The 21,687-nt window shown below is 53.8% G+C and overlaps 1 protein-coding gene across 5 annotated transcripts in view; it reads left to right on the top strand.

Moving 5' to 3' along the window:
- Positions 1-16,567, top strand: part of LOC144729345 (inosine-5'-monophosphate dehydrogenase 1-like) — a 36,686-nt gene extending 20,119 nt beyond the window's left edge. For 3 of the 5 annotated variants that reach the window (XM_078609541.1, XM_078609539.1, XM_078609540.1), the window contains 11 exons: positions 660-866; positions 1,815-1,902; positions 2,755-2,954; positions 4,067-4,157; positions 4,706-4,801; positions 5,466-5,609; positions 5,863-6,007; positions 6,545-6,688; positions 7,274-7,357; positions 10,084-10,100; positions 12,730-16,567. In XM_078609541.1, coding sequence (XP_078465667.1) covers positions 660-866; positions 1,815-1,902; positions 2,755-2,954; positions 4,067-4,157; positions 4,706-4,801; positions 5,466-5,609; positions 5,863-6,007; positions 6,545-6,688; positions 7,274-7,357; positions 10,084-10,100; positions 12,730-12,848 — 1,335 coding nt within the window. In that variant the 3' untranslated portion in view covers positions 12,849-16,567. The remainder of the gene's footprint in view (positions 1-659; positions 867-1,814; positions 1,903-2,754; positions 2,955-4,066; positions 4,158-4,705; positions 4,802-5,465; positions 5,610-5,862; positions 6,008-6,544; positions 6,689-7,273; positions 7,358-10,083; positions 10,101-12,729) is intronic. The other 2 variants (XM_078609537.1, XM_078609536.1) reach the window with 2 other exon arrangements.
- Positions 16,568-21,687: the final 5,120 nt, after the last annotated feature.

Genomic DNA, 21,687 nt, shown 5'->3' with positions numbered 1-21,687 from the left:
CTTTAGCAGAGAGACAGAGAGAGAGTCGTTTTGCTGTTCCTCTTCCGTTGAAGGAGCGTAGACTTCTGTGTGGGTTTATTATGCGCTGCATAGATTGGGTCGCACTACTGCGGTTTGTCTTTAATGTATCTCTGTGAATCTCTCCATATCTCTGTGTCTCTATGGTTTTACTTACACCGTCCATACTTAACCATGGCCACAGTTCCACCACTGTGGCTTGCGTCCTTAATCTTCTATTAATGAAGATGTGCCCATCGGCCTGTTGTTGATGATGTTTTAATGCAGTTGTAGAGCCTGCCTTGTGTACTCGCTGTTGTCAGTGCTGTCCCCTCTGCACTGCCTCTTCGCCACAGATGATCAGGATGAGAGCGGCCTTGATTTATTTTTTTGCATCGCATCTCCCTCTAACCTTTGCTCTCATCCCCACCGCTCACCTCTCTCTCTCTGCTCGCTGCCTACTGCTCAACTACTGACTGCTCACCACTTGTGACGCACCACTCATTTACTCACTGATCACCACTCATGTACTCATCCCTCGCCCACCCGCCTGCCTGCCCGCCCACCCACCAACCACCACCCACGATCCATCGCTCTTTGCTCACCGCCCGCCCTCCTTCGTCACCCACCGCTTGCCGCTCACCACGGCCGCTCGCCGGCAGAAGTACGAGCAGGGCTTTATCACAGACCCCGTGGTGCTGAGCCCGGCACACACGGTGGGCGACGTGCTGGAGGCCAAGGCGCGCCACGGCTTCTCAGGGATCCCCATCACCGAGACGGGGCGCATGGGCGGCCGCCTCGCCGGCGTCATCACCTCGCGCGACATCGACTTCCTCACCGAGAAAGACCACGGCATCCCGCTCCACCAGGTCGCTGCGCCAACCACCACCACCGCAAGCCGCCACCGCCACAGTGTTGCCGCCGTGGCGGTGGTGGGCACAGTGATCGTTGTGGTGTTCGTGGTATTGTTGCTGGAGGGTGATGGTGATTGTGGTTAATTCGTGACAGTTGTGGTGGTGGTGATGGCGATAGTGATCACTTTGGTGTTGGTCATGATCGCTGTGGTGTTAGTGGTAAGAGTGGTGTTGGTGGTGATGATCGCTGTGGTGTTAGTAGTAAGAGCTGTGGTGGTGGTGGTGGTGATAGTAATTGTGGTGTTAGTGGTGAGCAGTAGTGTAGAGGTTAGTGCCACCGCTCACGGCCACCACCGGTGACGATCTGATCCGGTCCTGGGCCTCTCCTGGTGCAGTGTGTAGACATCGCCACTAAGGAGACAAAGGCGGCCGGGCGAGATGCTGGCCATAACCCCATTTCATGCTCTATACCGGCCTTCATAGGTGCTCGCTAACAGCACTTTCCGCAACAGTCTGTTAAGGCAATACGGGGGATCTTTGTCTTTGGTGGTGGTTGAGTTAGTCAAGCATGGCGACGCACATTGTCCAGCGCTTTGGAGACAAGAGTTGGTGTGTCACACAGATTTGTGAAGCCCCCAAAACCACTGGTTTGCCAGGTGGCCTGGAGATGGCAGTACGGCAAATGGCTTATTTAATCCTCCTGCGCTGAACTTTGAGTAGTTTGCCCTGGCACCTACAGAGTCCACATTCAGTGTCGGTGACAGTGATGGTGTTTGTATCTCTGCTGATGGTGGTAATGATGGTGATTGTGTTTGTAGCGTTGTCGATGGCGGTGATGAGGATGGAGTCGGTGTTGGTGTTGTTTTTCTGTCCATGGTCCGAATGATGATGATGATGATGATTGTTTCGCTCTTGATGGTGACGATGATGTTGATGGCGGTGACATTGATGGCGGTGGGGCAGGTGATGACGCGGAGGGAGGACCTTGTGGTGGCCCCATTTGGCGTGACCCTCAAGGAGGCCAATGACATCCTTCAGAGGAGCAAGAAAGGCATGTGTGTGTGTGTGTCCCGCTCCACCATCACAGCACGTGTGTGCCCCACCCCACTCCGTGATGGTAGCGCAGAGTGCACGTGTGTCTGAGTGTTCCCCCCACTCCGGTTAACGCGCTGCGCTACGAACCCGGCGACCCGAGTTCGATTCCCGCTCGCGGCCAACACCAGTGACGATTATTTTAACCAATCCGGGGCCTTCCCTAGGTCAACTCAGCCTCAAATGAGTACCTAGTGCGGTGTGTAAACATCGCCACTACGGAGACAAAGGCGTGGTTGTTGGCCACCCCTCGTGTGCCGTGCCGGCCTTCATAGATGCTCACGAACACCACTTGTTCCTACACGTGTGTGTTCCCCGCCCCCACTCCACGATCGCAGTGCGGGTTCACACAACGCCGACGTGTACATCCCATAGCACCCCAGTGCTCTGGGCAGCAACAGACAAAATAACCACCGTCTTGCACGGAAATGCATCGCCCATTTACAAGATACGGTTTGAGACTGAGTGGTTAAGTGAGTGAGTCAGTAAACGAGGGGGTAGGTGAGTGAGTGAGTGGGAGTGGGCTCATGAGTGGGTGAGTGAGTGAATGAACGAGCGAGTCAACGAGAGTGTGAGCGAGTAGGTGAGAGCGAGTCGATGTACGGGTGAGCGATGAAGTCACAAACCGCCAAACTTTGCACGCGAGCCGGGGTGAGTGAGCAGAGCAGCGCAGCATGGCCATCGCAGCACAACGCACGTGGCATGCCGCTTGGGAGATGCGGTATCGATAACAAATGGTGACGATGAGAACGACGATGATGATGATGATGATGACACGTGTCCATCCGCCCGTCCGTCCGCGCCACTGCAGGGAAGCTGCCGATCGTGAACGAGGCCGGCGAGCTGGTGGCCATCATGGCGCGCACCGACCTCAAGAAGAACCGCGACTTCCCGCTCGCCTCCAAGGACGCGCACAAGCAGCTGCTGTGCGGCGCCGCCGTCGGCACTCGCCCGGACGACCAGCACCGGCTGGAGCTGCTCGTCAAGGCCGGGGTGGACGTCGTCATCCTGGTACGCTCCACGCCCGCTCGTCCGCCATGGCTCGCTCAGCCCGCCTGTCATGGCTGCGGCTTGTCTGCCCGCCCCCTCGGCTGCCTCGCCCTGCCTCTACAGCCATCTTTACCCGGCCGCCACAGCTATTTCGTCCTGCTCGCCACGGCTATAGTTTGTCCGTCCGTCACGCCAACGTTCAGGCCCCAGTGCCGCCGGTGTGAGCCCGTGTCACTCCGTGTGTGTGTGCATGCGCGCCGCTGATGCCAGGTGGTTGTGTCCGTGTGTGTGTTGGGCCATATAGGGCAGGGGTGGAGAACCATTTTTCTGCCAAGGGCCATGTGGATATTTATAACATCATTCGCGGGCCATACAAAATTATGCAATAAAAAATTAGCCCGTTATATTTGGTCAAACATTTAATTAACTCACCACTAATGTGATGGCTGGAACTGCTTCTCTTTGGTGAGGAGTGTGAAGTTAGCTGGTATTGATGATATTGCTACTCGCAACTGCTTTTCCAGGTTTGCTTCTCGATTTATTGAATTTCGAGTCCCGCCTGCGGTTACCTTGGCAGGGCCACACCAAATGATTTCACGGGCCTTGTACGGCCCGCGGGCCGGACGTTCCCCACCCCTGATATAGGGAGTGATGGATACGTTGTTGGCCTGTGTGTGGATTTGGGTAGGGCCGGTCCCGTGTGTTTGTGCCGTCTTACGCATGTGTACCTGTGTGTGCTGTTTCATGAGTGACGCTCCATGGACAGTATTGCCTCGTTATTCGTGAATTACCTTGAATAAATACGTAAATAAGGTATAAAATACGTGAAAATTATCATAACCCAAAAATTGGTTATAATAAACATGAAGTAAATAAAAATGAATATTAAAGTATTCAATAATAATTTATTAATTAACTTACCTTAAATTATAATGATGCTATGCATCATCACTTTGTCGCATCACATTCTCTCTCGTAACTTGATATTCTCTCTCTTCCTTCATGCAGCCGTGTAGAGTTTTAGATGCGATTCGCGGAGAGCCAAAATCGCGGATAGCAAGTCGGTGAATAACGATGGAAACGCTGTCTACTACCACCGCCCTGTGTTGTCCACCACCCTGCGTGGCCCCCAGGACTCCTCGCAAGGGAACTCGGTGTTCCAGATCAACATGATCCGCTACATCAAGCAGACGTACCCCGAGCTGCAGGTCATCGGCGGAAACGGTGCGAGTAACATCACGAGGGGGAGGGGGGAGGGGCGGGGGTGTCAGTGCGGTGAACGCCCACACTGAGAATCAGAACCAACATTGAATGGCGTGCGGCGGACATACAGAGGCGGAGTTAGCGACAGATAGGAACTCGGGCATATTTGGTAAGGGTTAGGGTTATGGTTAAATCGTGTAGCTGATTGGCTAGTTGGTTAGAATTGAGATAGGGCCAGTACTCTCGGCTTTAGGCCCGTGGGTTAGAGGTGGGGCTCGTAATGGTGCCCGGTTGAATTCTAGTTAGAGAGGTATAGCAAAGAGTAGCTGGTTTGCTCATTGCTTACAGGTAAAGCCAGGAGGAGACCGATGATCTTTAAATATTCACATCACGTGCAGGCTAATTGAATAAACGGGATGGAACAAACGAGAAGGACGGTACCAATGCAATATCAATGGTGTGAACAGAATTGCGACCCTGAGTCGCTATGCCGAGCGTGGTCGTGGCGGCGGGCGTTGGCACGGGGAGCGAGCGGTTGCGTGAGTAGCGATCGCGTGCCACCCTCACAGTGGTGACGGCGGCGCAGGCCAAGAACCTGATCGACGCGGGGGTGGACGCGCTCCGAGTCGGCATGGGCGCCGGCTCCATCTGCATCACGCAGGAGGGTGAGATAGCGAACAGCGCCACATCATACGCACGGCACCATACGCATTGCGTCACATCACACATGTGGAACCACGCACTACGTCACATCACACGCACGGCACCACACGCACTGCGTCACATCACACATGGAACCACGCACTGCGTCACATGGAACGCACCACGTAGAATCCGCACACCGTAACACGTGGGGCGCCGTGGTGGCGAGATGTTAACTACCTCGCCTGATATGCAGGAGGGTCGTGGGTTTGATCTCGAACCTTTATATTTGAAGTTTGCACGTCTCCTCTTCCCGTGGTCACGTGGATTTTTCCCCTGGTCCTCCGTATTTTCTGTCCAGATTTTGAAGCAACGTGCGTTTAGAGTATTTGGCTGCAATACATTTCCACATGATAAGCCACTTCATTGAGCTATCATTTGTGGCCAGGCCGCATCTGAATAAAAGCTACGTAGCTCAGTGGGCCTTACTTGGTAAAATAAAAGTAGCTTAATAGTTTATTTCCTGACATCGCACCTTACCCACCCACACCATGCACGCGCGTGCGTGCGCGTGTGCTCGACCCCATGTGTGTATATGTATACCCGTGTGCGTGTGTGTATCCACGTCCAGTACCCGCGTGCAGTACCCGCGTGCGTGCGTGTACCCGTGTGTGCTCGCGCGTGCAGTGATGGCAGTTGGCCGCCCCCAGGGCACCGCCGTGTACCGCGTGGCTGAGTACGCGCGCCGCTTCGGTGTGCCCGTCATGGCTGATGGCGGCATCCAGACGGTGGGGCACATCACCAAGGCGTTGGCGCTCGGAGCCTCCACCGGTGCGGGAAGCACGCGCGCACGCACACTCGTGACTGTACCGTTGGTGGGTTGTACCGCTGACAGTTTGTACTGCTGGTAGGTTGTACCATGATTGTACTCTACCATAGGTGGACCGTACCACCAATAGGCTTTACCACTGATGGGCCCGGCCGTACCACGAACGGGTGGCACCACCAATGGGTTGTACCACTGATGAGGACTGTATCATTCTCGGGTTGTATCACCGGACTGTGCCACTGTGCGCGCGTGCAGTGATGATGGGCTCCCTGCTGGCCGCCACCACGGAGGCGCCGGGCGAGTACTTCTTCTCGGACGGCGTGCGGCTCAAAAAGTACCGCGGCATGGGCTCGCTGGACGCCATGGAGAAAAACCAGGGCAGCCAGAGCCGCTACTTCAGGTGCCGCCACCACCACTGCCGCCACCACCAACGCCACTACCATCACCGCTGCCATCACCACTGCCGCCATCCCCACCACCGCGCAGAAAGTGCGGACGTCGTGGAGAGAGAAACACGTCCCTATGCGGGAACTCGGGGAGAAGCAGACCAGAGCACACTGCCAGTCAGAGGCTAGTCCTAGCCTGTACTAACCAGCCAATTGGCAGATAGACCTCACGATTACTCTTAACGCGACCGGGGGAAGGCTTGTCAAGCCCAGGGGAAGGCTCGTGGGGAAGCTTATGAAGGGCTGGGAGAACCTCGTGAAGGTTAAGGAAGTCTCATGAAGGCTCGTGTATGCATGTTGCACTTCTTTCGCCACCGTATTTAGCCAACCATCCTCATTGGTTGGCTACCTACGGAGACGGCTGAGAATTCTCATGAAGGCTAGAGAAGGCTCATGAAGGGCAGGGATGGGTTGTGAAGAGCCAGGGAAGCTCGTGAAGTCCGTGCAGGCTACCCGGAGTGAGACGTCGCTGGCTGCCGTTTGTTTCATAGCGAGAACGACAAGATGAAGGTGGCGCAGGGCGTATCGGGCTCCGTGCAGGACAAGGGCTCGGTGCAGCGCTTCGTGCCGTACCTCATCGCCGGCATGCAGCACGGCTGCCAGGACATCGGCGCCAAGTCGCTCTCCATCCTCCGGCACGGCGTGACCCCCGCGCACACCCACGCCAAACATGCGGCACTACCACTGCCGCCACCACCACCACCACAGTCACACAACCACTGCTACCGCCAAACAAAGACCGTATAGCCTTAACAGACTGTAGGAGCAAGTGGTGTTCGTGAGCATCAATGCAGGCCGCCACGGCACACGAGGGGGTGGGTGGCCAGCACCATGCCCGGCCACCTTTCTCTCCCGAGTGGTGATGTTTACACACTGCACCAGGTACTCATTTGAGGCAGAGTTGAGCTAGGGGAGACCCAGGACCGACCGGCTCAGATAATCATCACTGGTGTTGGCCGTGAACAGGAATCGAACCCGGGTCTCTAAGTCCGTAGCACAGCGCGTTAACCGCTGCATTCCCGCTCCTTACACTGTTATTGCCACCACCGCCATGACCATCATCATCATCGCCACCACGACTGCTGCCTCCACCATTGCCGCCACAACCGCCACCGCTGTCGCCACCGCTGCACTGCTGCGTTCCGGCATCCCGCGTCGAGGCTGTGGCGAGAGTCGGCCGGGCCCTGCTGACGAGCCGCTTGTCCCTGGTGCCGTCGCAGGTCCATGATGTACACGGGGGAGCTCAAGTTCGAGAAGCGGACCATGTCGGCGCAGGTGGAGGGCGGCGTGCACGGCCTGCACTCGTGAGTGGGCCACTGCAGGCACGCACGCAGACACGCACGCAGACACGCACGCAGACACGCACGCAGACACGCACGCAGACACGCACGCAGACACGCACGCAGACACGCACGCAGACACGCACGCAGACACGCACGCAGACACGCACGCAGACACGCACGCAGACACGCACGCAGACACGCACGCAGACACGCACACATGCAGACACGCACACATGCAGACACGCACACATGCAGACACGCACGCAGACACGCAGATATGCACGCAGACACGCACGCAGACATGCACGCAGACACGCATGCATACACGCACGCACTTTCAAACGCAGACACTAAAAAACGATAAAGACCCCCCCTTAGCCTTTAACAGACTGTTGGGGCCAGTGCTGTTCGCGAGCACCTATGAAGGCCGACACTGCTGATTAGCACCACGCCCATCCGTGGTGCGGGTGTGGTGCTGATCATCGCACCATTTGCTCATTTAAGACTGAGTTGACTTAGGCGAGGTTCAAGACTGCTTTCTGGTATTCGTCACTGATGTTGATCCTGAGCTGGAATCAAATTCCTGTTGCCTAGTTCATAGCATAGTGCGCTAACCACCGCACCACCGCTCCCTACACACGTACACATCTGTATACACACACAACCGCCATTCGCCACCAAGTGGCGGTGATGTCACCACAGCACTTGTGCCAGGTTACATTCACTTTGAGGCCACGTCAAGTGATGCAGACTCACTGCCAGGAGGTCACAAGACAGACCCTGGGGTTATGAATTGACTGACAAAAAATATATAGCTGCTCCATCTGTGCTCCCCACTGTACCACTTATACATTTTAGTCGCCCGGCGCTTCGCTCGTTGTAGTGAGCGTCGCTCAAACACACGCACACGAACACACGTACACAAGCACACGTGTAAACACAAGCACCCACACACATACCTGGTACATACTGACACTGAATTATAAACTCTCCTACACACGTACACACCCACGCTAATCTCTCCCACGCGCGTGCCGGGTCCTCGTGTGGCGTGACGAACCGCATCTCCCACAACATTACGGTCGCTCACCTTCGCGCACGTCATCGCATGTGTACGTGCCTGCCTGCGTGTGTGCGTGCCTGCCTGCGTGCGTGCGTGCCTGCCTGCGTGCGTGTGTGTGTGCGTGCGTGCGGGTGCGCGTGCGTTTGCGCGTGTCTTGCCAATCCAGGCCACGTGTGTTTTTCTGCGCACAGCTTACAGGGAGACGCGGTCTGTACACACAAGTCACTTGTAGACACGCGCCGAGGATACTGTGTGTCCTGGGCTGTCTCCTGCACTGATTTGTTTTTTGATAAACAAAACAAACTTTAAAGTGACTTGCCGGTGTTTGCCGATGTAGCGACATCGCCGCGGTGATGTAGCAGAACAGGGTTCGCCAAACTCCTTGACATCCACCAACTTTCTCCGTTGAAATGCAACACAGGTCATTCATACGCTGCACCCACCTGCCGATTGGTAAACATGTCACACAGGATGTAGAGCACTTGATTAAAATGGCCATCCTTGCTTGATTTCAATCGGAGCTGCCTACGTCAGCGTGGGACGACAAAGACAAAGATCCCCCGTATAGCCTTAACAGACTGTAGGGGCAAGTGCTGTTAGCGAGCACCTATGAAGGCCGGAACGGTACACGAGGGGGTGGGTGGCCAGCACCACGCCCGGCGTGGGACGACACGCACGTATGCACATGCACTCCCATGTACACACACAACGGCAGCTGCTAAGTGGCGGTGGTGTCTCCACCGTGCTCGCGCCAGGATAGGTGCCCTTTGAAGCCAAAGTGGCAGGATAGGTGTACAAGGCTCGCTCTCAGGTCAATAGCACCTCCACCTGTCACAGGACAGATGCGCAGCTGTTATTGCTTAACTGGCCGAGTTGACCGGCAGATGCACCACATGTGTTCCCCACTGTCCCGTGTAGCCATGAACAAACTGTTGGGGTAAGTGCTGTTTACGAGCACCTGTGAGGACTGGCACGGCACACAAGATGGGGTGGGGGACCAACACCGTACCCAGCCATCTTTGTCTCCCCAGTGTTGATGTTTACACACTGCACCAGGTACAAATATAAGGCTGAGTCGACCCGTGTGAGGTCCAGTACCGGTTCAAATACTAAACTGTTATTGGCTGTGAGCGTAAATCGTACTCTACACAAGCGCCCATATCTACACACACACACACACGGGACCTCCCATCTTAATTCGAATTCACATTTTCTACTTTCACCCGGGATCTTGAATTCCTATTCCGATCATCAGGGTACGCGCAGCACACGTAACGACTGGTATCTAGATGAAGAAGGCCCTAAACGTTGGGGGAGGTGCGCTGCGTTTGGGACGCGAGGAACAGGGACCTTTTTCAGGCCCCGCGTTAGAAAGCACGTCCGGCGCCGCCACGCCGCAGTGGCAGTCACCGGAGCCCACGTCCGCTGGGAGGCCTGGAACACACGGCCTTAGGGTGCAAGCGTGCAACACAAGAGCCCGTCGGGCTGTAAGGAAGACGCAAACGAGGCGGCGACTTTTAAGGCGGCGTGCGTGTGGGAGTGGCCGTTTGTGGGTTCCGGCCGTTTTGAGTCGCGCATCTGACCAGACTTCTCTCTTTCTCCGTCTCTCTCTCTCTCTCTCCCTGTCTTGTCTCCTGTCTGTCTCTCTCTCTGTCTTTCCGCATCGCTTGTGCATGGCCCTCAGATACACGTTCGTACCATGTGAGTACCGCTCAAGCACCGCGCCTCGTGGTGTTTTTTGGTCGGCTGGGGGGAATTGGGGGGCAGGGGGGGGGTCACGGGGAGGAGGCGGGGGGTGGGGGCCCGGCGCTCGTTCGCAAGAGTTTTTTTCCCCGCTCACGAAAAAAGCTTTGCGAAGCTGCTCATTTACGTTTCGTATTTCATTTGCCACCACTTTTTTGAATAATTTTTTTCTACATATTCTCTTTTTTCGCCTGCGAGTCATGTTGAGAATCCACGGAAGTGAATTTGTCGCGCCCCCCCCTCTCGGCCCCCCTCCCCCACTCCGCCCCCCCCCCCTTACCCCGGGGGGGACGAAATCTACTCTGCGCACTTTCGGCCGCGTTTCCCCCCCCCCCCCATCTTCTGCTAAAGCACTCCCGCGCCGGGCAGCGCACGCCACGGCCCCCCCTTCCCCCACACCGTGAGCCGCGATCGTGGTTACAGACGTAACACCGCTCGCCGGTAACGGAGTAACGCCGATCGGTCTTCGGCAACTTGCCGAGCGTTTGCACCGGTGGGGGGCTGGCACACGTTGACCCCAGTGGCCTTCCCCTCCCCCCCCAAGTCCCTACTGCCATGCCGCTAGCATCACAGGAAATCTGTGCAATCCCGCGGGACTGTGCAGTTATTAAGAACGACTGCGCGGCCATCTCATGGCAGAAAATTCCGTAATTACTTTGTTTAATACTGTAATGAATCAACAATAGCCGCATAGAGGGGAGAATGGTAGGGTTAGGGAAGAGGGTAACAGCAGAGGTGAGCAAACAAGAATAAATAACCAACGAGAGTTTCCCAGCAATGGCAGCTGGAAAGAATACCTCTGCCTAGAGTCAGGTGTGAGCGACCTGTACCTCCGATAAGCACGCTTGGCTACGTAGCGGTGCGAGAGAAGTTCAACACACAAACAAAGCAACTCAACTGCGAGCAAAGTAACTTGAAGGGGTCTCTGAAGTAGTTCTATAATGCAGTCTCTCAACCCAAGCGGTCACGACCGCACCCACGGTGTTCGGCTTTCCTCGATTGCCGACCAGTCGGGTGCGAGGGAGGGTTGCCAGGACCGCAGTTGAGAAACGCCGCTCTGCCACATGTGCGGTGGGGCAAGGGGCCATCCACTGAGTAGGTACGCAATAATCTGTCAAAACCTGACCCCTCCCCACCTCCCTGTACGCACGCGTACTTTTTACACCGCCCCCCCTCCTGCGTACGTACGCTTGACGCACCCCCCCCCCCCCCGAGTCTTATAGAACGGCCGATATTTAATTCACGCAGAAACGATAAAGGATTAATAATATTAATAATGTGTTTAAGCAAACAGATAGTCCACCGCCGGACTATCGAACTCATTTGAAGGCCAATGTAGATACATTATTATCGAGGCTTCACCCCCCCCCCCCCCCCCCGTTTTCTATGCGTACATTGTCAGTAGACCCCCCATACGCAAGCGTACGCATTTACACCCCCCCCCCTCCATGCGTACGTACTATATGGATGGCCCCCAACTCCGGGTCATCGCCAACGAGGTTCCTGCCACTCGTGGCAACGGAGCCGGTGCCACGATCGGAATAAAACTGGACTTGCAAATTAGATTTTTCTTTATTCGAAAACATTTAACGCTTCCCCATTCCAAGATGTCTGCAAGTTGCAGGGTGGGGTCCCAATCTCGGAAATCGCAAGCGGCCCAACGTTAATTTTATTTAGAGAGGCATAGCACCGTTTCTTTTTATAAAGACATTGTACCAATCGCAGAGAACTGTAGGGACACGACAGCACTCGATGATAGCTGGTGCCAAACTGTGCCACACGCCCTCCCATATGGTTTTGTGGGAGCCTCGGTACCAATAAAGTTTTTTTTTTTCTTCTGATTTTGTTCCGATGACATGCAAGTGCGGTATGTATATCGGACCGAAACCGGAAGAAAAACGGATTACGTACATGTACGTCATCAGAACGGAAAATGGTTATTCATAAGAGTTTTTTGGGTTAGATCGCGTAAATATATAAATGTGTCGTAAAAATTCGTCACTAGTACAGCACACCGGTGTGTTGGAGAGCCAAGCCACAACATTTACAATCCCGAGTATTTGTGAAAAATCTGGCTGTTGCCTGATGAAGCTAGTTGTAATTACTGGCGAAACGTCATACTCAGATTGTAAATGTTGTGGCTTCACTCTCCAGCACACCGGTGTGCTGTACTAGTGACGAATTGGCCACGTTCTGTTTACGTGACAACCCTTACTAGTTGACTGTGTCGGGTGGTGGCGGGTTTTAACGACACATTTATATATTGACGCGATCTAACCCAAAAACCTCTATTATGGATGACATTGCTCGCGAAAGCCTACGTGGAAAAGGGTTAATTCATGTATTTGTTTAAATTAATGTTTGCTAACCTGCCAGCCCATGGGATTGTGCACAGTGTGGTTGCCCTGGGTACTGTCGCTCTCATGCTATCGTTGCACATCATCGTATTTTACATCGTCGTTGTTGTTTCCCATTGTAACTATCTCTTGTGTCTTCCTGACTGTGGACCGCCGCCCATGTCCCCCGATTCCCTCTCCGTGTCATTCCCCTTCGTGGCCCCCCCCCCCATCTCCCGCGCCGTTCAAAGTCACGAAGAACGCTCCTACTGAGAGCGGCGGCGGATGTCCCAGCCGGAGCCGCACACCCAGCATCACGCCGTGCGCCACCACGCTGCGCTCCTCCGCCTGCTGCAACGGCTGGAACTGAGCCCCGCCCCCCCGCGTCGCCGCCGTCCGTCGCGACCGTCGCCCTCTTCATCGCTCCTGCCCGGACGGGACCATCCGGACGACGGGAAACGCCGCGAGGGAGATGGAGCGGGCGAAGCGAGGGAGGAGACGGGGGGGGGGGGGCGTAAAAGACGGCGATCCGCCAGCCGGAGAATGTTTACGCGGTGTAAGCGTGCACTGTAAGACGGGAGAGTTTATTTTTTATGTTTGTCAGGCGTGAGAAAAAAACGACCAAAGGTGAAAGAGAGAGAGACGATTGTTGTTTTTTTACGTGTTTTACTTTGTCCACGCCGGGCCTGGCTAGTCCCGCGGCCCGGTAACCGCGTGCGGAAAATCGGCCCGTTCGTTTTTGAGAATCTCGCATCAGCAGAACCCACGGCGATAACGGTGACGCGGCAGAGGTCGCGGTTTTTATTGGCCGAGCGCGGCGTCGCCATGGCCGCATGGTCCGAGGGCCCAACCCAGGGCCCTCTGCCACCCCACTCCCTCCCTACCTACCCCTCGTGGCGGGTGGGGGGGGCCACCACCCACCCGACCACCCGGCCTGGGAGCTCACTCGGGGTGTTTGTTTTGTGAAGCCATTCCAATGTTTTGACGAATGTCACGCGCAGTTTACATTCAGGCCAACGAGTTCGCCGATGGTCCATAGTTTGTAAACCTTTTGTAAAAATTTATCTCGGAGATGTAAAGGAATTGGCCATGAAGGGAATGACCGGAAATCCGAGTCCCGAGTTTATTTATCCACGATGAAGGCAGCGGTGACGTTCAATTCGAGGATCGGCGCTTCCCGTTGTGCTGTTGACTGCCGACTGCCCACTCCCGCCATAGGAATGTGGACTTTCCGCCATCGATTGAGGGCCGACAAACACGACCATCTGACCCCCACGGGGAGACGCGTGCAGGAGCGGTAGGGGATTTAGACATGGCCCTTTTTAAGTTGTCCTTGTGTCGGTATCGGAATTATACGAGCATCTTATCGTTATACTGAACATGTAATCGCCTATGTAATAACAATATCCTTTAGAATCGTACAGAATACTAGAAATGTTAACGATATCCTAGGATAAGGCAAAAATATTAGCAATGCTATGTTGAATCGTGAAAAATTAATATCCTATAACAGCATTTCGTCCTATGGAGAGACTGGCTCCTGTAATAGTAATGTGGAATTTCCGCCATCGATTCGTAGCTGTCAACAGAATCCTGCGCTGCTCCAACTCTCGCTGAACAGGGAGACACTTGAAGGGATTTACAGCCTTGCTAATGTATGAAGTCGTGCAAGAATTAAATCAATTTAATAACAAAGATAATATTTCCATGCAGCAAACGTTATGTAGATTTGCAGTTCATGGTGGTGACGTTGATGAAGGTGGGAGTGATGATAATGATCGCGACGATTGCTATTAATCATCGTGACGGTTATAATCAAGGTTTTCTTGACAATGACAGAAACTACTGCTATTGATCACAGTGGTGGTGATGATGATAATGGTAGCGATGATCGCTATTAATCATTATGGTGGTGATGATGAAGGGTGGTCTTGACAATGATAGCGACGATTGCTATTGAAGCATGGTGGCAGTGAAGCTCGGAATGGATGATGATGATGATGATGCTAGCAGCAATGATAATTTGTGACATTGATGACTACGCCGATGACGACGACGACGATGTAATTGTCAGACGCCTTCCGCCCTACACTCCTGCACGTAGCACTAAAACTCTTCTCTCGGGCGCTGTTCGAAGGATTCTGCACAGTGAAGTCCGCTCGGAACAATAACTCAACGCCTTCGTTTTACTGTACGCGGTCCCTATCGGTGGCGTGCGTGGCAGCGGGCCCAAGTGACCCTGTTGGATAACGCCCCCGTGTATGGAAAAGCACAACGATATTCCCAGCTCCGACGTATTCCGATTGCCCGTTGTGATTGTTCGTACCGCCTGTGACCGTGTTTGTTTTATAGGAGTCGGAGCCGCTCTGCTCTCGTTCGTGTTTTTTTTAGAACCGCGAAGCCAACGGAACCCCCCGCCCGTGTCGTGAGTGCTCGTGAACCACCACCACCTGCCTGCCCGAACGTCGCACCACCCCAAAGTGTTAAGTGTCACTTAACTCACCAACCAACCGTTTTTACGTTTTGTTTGTCCTCCGGAGAGACTTTCCGTACGTCCCGCCGTAGGAATGTGGAATTTCTATCGCTGGCTCAACGTGGTCGGCCGTCGGGGGACGGAGCAGCGAGTTCCGTACGGATTTCATTTTCATTTCGCCATTCCTGCAGCGGAGTACCGCCTGCCCTGTTACTACCCACACCCCGTTGGGTTTCGTGCAATGTGCTACCGCTGTCGGTGTTATTATTGTTGTCTTTGTTATTAATTCCAATCGTTAAAGCTGCGTGAAACGATAACCAGTTGTCGGTTCGGTTATATTCGATTATTCCAATAGTTACCGCAGAACGACGCCACGCGAAGCTTTTGTGTACCCACCATTTTTTGCGTCGAATAATTTTCGTGACGCGATTTGCGCAGCGCTGGGATGTGGAAGCCCGCCGTGACCAACACTGCAGTTAGTGACTTGGCCCAAGTGGTGAATCGCTGGGCACACGACGACAGCACATCGATGAACCGTGGTTTCTATGCGATCACGATACGTGCGCCAAATTGTGCGAGTAGAGGTCGAACATTCACAATTTATACACCGACATTTTACCAACCAGATGAAGTCAAATCGTGACAATTCGTCGAATCGCCGAGGGGGGAAGTGAATCGTAACATGCCTGTAAAGTATTAAATAAAGTTTCACAAGTCCGGGTATCTCTGGTCAGACCCCCTTGACTTGCAGTCAAAAGTTGATGAGGTCAATGCCCAGTCAGAGAACAAACAGCCCATCCTCTGGGATCAATCAAATGAGTGCCACGGTGTGGGGGCGCCCCAATAGTGATTGCCATATTTGAGAGATTTGGCCCCTGACATAGGAATGTGGAATTTCCCACCACCGTTTAGAGCAGAGAGTCGCTTACGATTTGATATAAATGTAGCCGTCTACCAATTAATCAAACAACCGTTCTTCGAACGCGAATTATTGGAATAATCATGGCAGCCCACGTAATAATAATAATAATTGTTATTATTTCTATCCTATCCCAGGCGCGAGGTCCGGGTCTTTGTGTTGCCGAGTTGTTGTGAGCAAGCCTCGTGGTGCCGTGCGCGGGGCGTCGTGCGCGTGGAGCCATGTTCGTGGAGCCGTGTTCATGGTGCCGTGTTCATGGTGCCGTGCTCGTGGTGCCGTGCTCGTGGTGCCGTGCTCGTGGTGCCGTGCTCGTGGTGCCGTGCTCGTGGTGCCGTGCTCGTGGTGCCGTGCTCGTGGTGCCGTGCTCGTGGTGCCGTGCTCGTGGTGCCGTGCTCGTGGTGCCGTGCTCGTGGTGCCGTGCTCGTGGTGCCGTGCTCGTGGTGCCGTGCTCGTGGTGCCGTGTTCGTGGTGCCGTGTTCGTGGTGCCGTGTTCGTGGTGCCGTGTTCGTGGTGCCGTGTTCGTGGTGCCGTGTTCGTGGTGCCGTGTTCGTGGTGCCGTGTTCGTGGTGCCGTGCTCGTGGTGCCGTGTTCGTGGTGCTCGCGCCGTGCGTTTGTTGGGACTCTCGGACCGGGCCCTGTTTACAGAGAATGACAAATAAAAGTCACTGCACAATAATAACCAACAAGACCAACATCACCCGTATCGTGTTAACAGAGTTTTTGGAGCAAGTGCTGTTAGCGAGTAGCACCTATGAAGGCCGGCACGGCACATGGGGGGGAGCGGGTTGAATCGATCTCGGGGAGGCCCGGGACCGGTTGAAATCATCATCACAGGTGATAGCCGTGAATTGAAGCCGTGTTGCCGGGTTCGTAGCGCAACGTGCTGACCTGCGCTGCACTATCGCTACTCACAATAATGACACCACCTCCACGACCACCATCACGTGTCTGTCACAAGTCGTGTCGGTCACTGAAAAACGCATCTTCAAAAAACCCGACGTGAATTGTGTATATCGTACAGCCCATGACTGGACCGAGCTCCCCTCTGGCAAAATGGGCGGGGGGTTTTAAAACGAACATGTATTTTACAAAAAAAAAGTGTTATTTCTAAGAATGTTAATTTGCACAACTGCACCGCCGCCGAACAGTATTTGCTCACTCGCGAAGAGAGAAGAGACGGCTTGGAGATGCCAGGACGAGGAGCCACGTGCGATGAGCCGGTGCCAACAATTGCCCAAGCACTGTGATCCTCTACACATTCAGGTGTTATCGGCCAATTCATGTTTACGTGTGAGAGAGAGGCCATGCGTACGAGGGGGAAACACTCCATCCCATACAGACGGTATATGTGGAGTCCGCATGTTTTGCTGTACCACCTTCTGGCGAGCCAGGGCACGGCTCCTCGACACCGACGGGACGGGAGTTTCGCAACGTGTACCGGTGATCCACCAACCCTCTGCTGTTGCCTCCACAGCGCTGGGTTAGAGGCAGCCGCGTGCAGCGAGCGTAGCCACCACCACCCGCTTGACCGGCCGTAACCTTTGTCACTCACACGAGTAGATACGTTCGTACCGTGTATGTTGCGGTTTGCCACCCGGACAACACGATGGTCCCATTGTAGCCGGAATCCATGAACTACAATTAAAAGTGAAAAAAGGGGACAGAGCCAAACGCGGGGGAACTTGTGGTTCGGGGCTCGGGCGATGGAAGACGTTGAAAATAAATTTGGGGGAAACCCCGCCTGTTCCACGACTCGCAAGCCGAGCAGAGTACGCCCACTCGGATGCTGAACTCTGATTCTCGACGGGACGATTGACAAAACGTTGTTTTGGTCCGTGCTTGTGGTGACGCATCCTTGTCCGTGAGTTCATTTGTCTCCGTCTGCCGGGCCTGGACTGAGCCATCGCATGGTCAGACGATAACAATATAATTAATAGTAGTAATAACAATATACGGCCCTTTGTTAATCCACTGCTGGATGAAGGCCTCGCCACGTCACGCCGGTCGTGGCCGTCGTTTGACCATACTTCACGCTTTGTAATGCGAGCTGGTGAAGTGGGGTGGCTGGGTGGGTTGGTCGAGGAGTGTGGTGGGGGGGGTAGGAATACATTCTGATTTAGCTGATTATTTATTTCACCCATATTTTGGTTTCCACGAATCCCCTCCCCCTCTCCTGGTCTGCTTGGTGCTCTGCGCTTTTTAAATCCTTTATATTAAGTTCGCTTGCTTGCTTAGGACCGTGCAAATCTTTCGGTCGTTTTTTAACCCACTTCCCGTGATCCAATCGAGCTGACATTTTGCACACAACCTCGTTGTGCGTGACAATTAATGTTCGTGAAAAAATTTTCTCCAAAATGTTCCACTTTTTAGGGAGGAAAAAAAATCTCATATTTAATTTAAAATACCAATGTGATAAAAATTAAACTCTTACTCAAGAAAAACAAAAATGAATAATAAAATAAAACCGATGCCACGCATATAAAGGATTTATAGTGAAAAACTTTTGTTTTTACGGGTTAATTTTTTCTCGGTTTGCTTCTGTGCCCCCCCCCTACCCACCACGGCTGGGGACCAGCGACCACCGCGCGGTGGGGGGGGGCCTTGCCCCGGTTCCCCGGATACCTCTGGGTCTGGATTGGTCGTGATGAGGAATGTCCCTTCGAGTCACGGATGCCAAGGAGAGGAATGGGGGTCATCCATTCTCCTCGCCACGGCGAGGTTCTGGGGGAGGGTGAGGGTGGCACCTGTGGTCTAGTGTCAGCATCTGACGTTCACGACACCCCCACCCACCCCAGCACCCAGACACACGGAGAAGGATGCCAATGGGTGGGTGTTGTAGAATGGGGGATTGGAGGGTGCGGGGGTGACGGTGGGTGCTTGCTGCTGTGAGGGGGTGACTGAGAGAATGGGTGCTCTTTGGGAGCGAGTTGGGTGTTGGTGGATGTCATGGGTGGGTGTCGCGAGCGAATGTTGGGTAATGCGAGTGGGTGGGTGAGTGCGAGGGAGATGAGTGGTGAGTGCAAGGGAGTTAACATCTTGCGGTGGCGAGATGTTTACTTCCTCGCCTGGTATGCAGGAGGTCCTGGATTCGATCCCGACCTTGACGCCTGTATATTTGGAGTTTGCGTCTCTCTTTCCCCATGGTCGTGTGGATTTTTCTCTGGGTTCGCCGGTTTTTTTCCTGCACATTTAGAAACATGCATTTAGAGTATTTGTCTGCTATAAATTTCCAACGTGATAAGCCGCTTTGTTGAGCGATAATTTGTGACCAGGTCGCTTCTTTAAAGAACAACCTATATAGCTCAGTGGGCCTTACCTGGTAAAAAAACAAAGTTTAGTTTAGATGATGGGTACCCACTGGGTTCGTGCCCCAGGACTCCTCCTGCTGCCACCGCATCCCTCCCTCCACCTCCGTCCCTCCCCCTGCTGCCCTCCCTCCCTCCCTCGTCTCTCAGTGCCGTGAGTCCCCCAAGTGTCAATCGAGGATCCTGCCAGCACTCACGGGAAGAGGGGGCTCCTGGCCTGTGCCGAGAGAGAGGCTCGAGTTTGTGTGGATATAGTTTGGGATTTAAACGGCGTGTTGTGGTTTATAGGGTTTAGGGCATGTAGGGTTTAGTATTTAATGTTTTTTTTAGTTAGTATTTTAGGGTTACGTGAATATAGCCATTATGGGTGGTTAGAGATTAGTGTTTTGAATATTCAGATGTTTAAGGATTATATTTGTGATTTAAGGTGTGTAGGGGTTTCGTGGGTATTGGGCATTTAGCTTTCGGGGTTGTATTTTTAGGTGTTATGGTTTTTAGGGTATACAGGGTGGTAGGTTATAGGGTATCGGTTTGTTTATTGGCGTCTATAAAAATATAGGGTTTGGACTTTGTATATATAGCTTAGTGCTTATACTTCTATGGTTTAGGAGTTTATATGGTTATTGTGTACAGGGAGAGGGTTATCGTTTGAGGTTAGTTTATAGGGGTTATTTCTATAAGAGCTATGGGATTAGGGTTGTGTATATCGGGTTAGAGTGTCCAGTATATGGCTAGGCTTATATGGTTGTTTATGGGATTATTGTTTTCATAAGGAGTGTGTATACGGCTAGTTATATGGCTATAGGGTTAGTGAGCATAGGGTTGACTCCGTACGGTGCAAAATACAAATTTAACATGCGCCGAGAACTAGGGCTATAGGGTATTGGTTCTATTGCACTAGGGTTTAGGGTTTTGTGTCTAGGACTAGAGCTGTAGGATATTGGCTCTATAAGACTAAGGCCATAGGGTATTGTGTCTATAGGGCTCGTGTTATAGGGTATTGTTTCTACCGAGCTCTGCGAGATCACGCGGAGTCGCGCTGCGCGCGAGTGAATGCGGTAACGCGCACTCTGCAGCAGCGGCGGCAGTGCTCACACGCGCGCACGTTTCACTCCCAACACACGCACACCATCATCCTCCCATCACACACACCATCCTTCCAACACACACACCATCCTCCCATCACACACACTCACCATCTCATCACACACCATCATCCCAACACACACCATCATCCTCCCATTACACACACACTCACCATCACACACACACCATCATCCCAACACACACCATCATCCTCTCATTACACACACACCATCACACACACCATCACACACACACCATCATCCCATCACACACACACCATCCTTCCAACACACACACCATCCTCCCATCACACACACTCACCATCTCATCACACACCATCATCCCAACACACACCATCATCCTCCCATTACACACACACCATCACACACACCATCACACACACACCATCATCCCATCACACACACACCATCACACACACACACTCACCATCCTTCCAACACACACACCATCAACACACACACTCACCATCCCATCACACACACCATCATCCCATCACACACTGACCATCCTCCCATCACACACACCATCATCCTATCACACTCACCATCCCATCACACACACATACACCATCATCTCATCACACACACACCATCATCCCAACACACACACACCATCATCCTCCCATCACACACACACCATCCTTCCAACACACACACACCATCATCCCATCACACACACTCACCATCCTCCCATCACACACACACCATCCTCCCATCACACACTCACCATCCCATCACACACCATCCTCCCATCACACACACCATCAACACACACACACACACCATCCTCCCATCATCACGCATCATCCGCATCAACAACACCTCGTCTCGTGCCCGCCTGATGTGATGACGACGATGTCGAAGCGGAGGATGATGATGAGGAGGAGGAGCGACGTGAAGATTTGACATCGAGGGGGGGTTGACGGGGGGGGGGTGGCGGGCGGGGTTGGAACGCGCGGTGCGGACCCTGAATTCCGAAGAGAGGAGGGAGCAGAGGGGCAGGGCGAGCCCTGGGGGAGCAAGTGGTGGAAGCAGGTAGAGCAACGCGCTGGGAGACGGGGGCAGACTCGGGGCGGGGGGGGGGAGAGTCAAGGGGAGATGGTGGCGGTCGTGAGCTGCCCAGAGGTTCCAGCCACGGAGCCGGGGAGAAGACTTCGAGGAGGAGAGCCTCGCACTCTGGAGGGAGGGAGGGAGAGCCTTGGGACGGCGCCGATGGGAGGCTGGGGGAGCAGGTGGGGGAGCCGTGGCGCGCTGATGATGTGTGGGTAATGGCACGCGCGCCTGCGTGCGTGAGGAGTGTGCGTGGAGGGGGGTGGGATTTTGTCGGCGTGGGTGGAATGTGATTGTTGCAATGCAAGGCGAGCGGGGCATTGGTTCGGAGCAGACGAATTTCGAACAATTAACGC

Source organism: Lampetra planeri, chromosome 32 (assembly GCF_965212315.1).
Source record: "Lampetra planeri chromosome 32, kcLamPlan1.2.h2, whole genome shotgun sequence".
Lineage (NCBI taxonomy): Eukaryota > Metazoa > Chordata > Hyperoartia > Petromyzontiformes > Petromyzontidae > Lampetra > Lampetra planeri.
The sequence above is the reverse complement of the archived record's forward strand: the minus strand, read 5'-3'. Positions and strand labels throughout refer to the sequence as shown.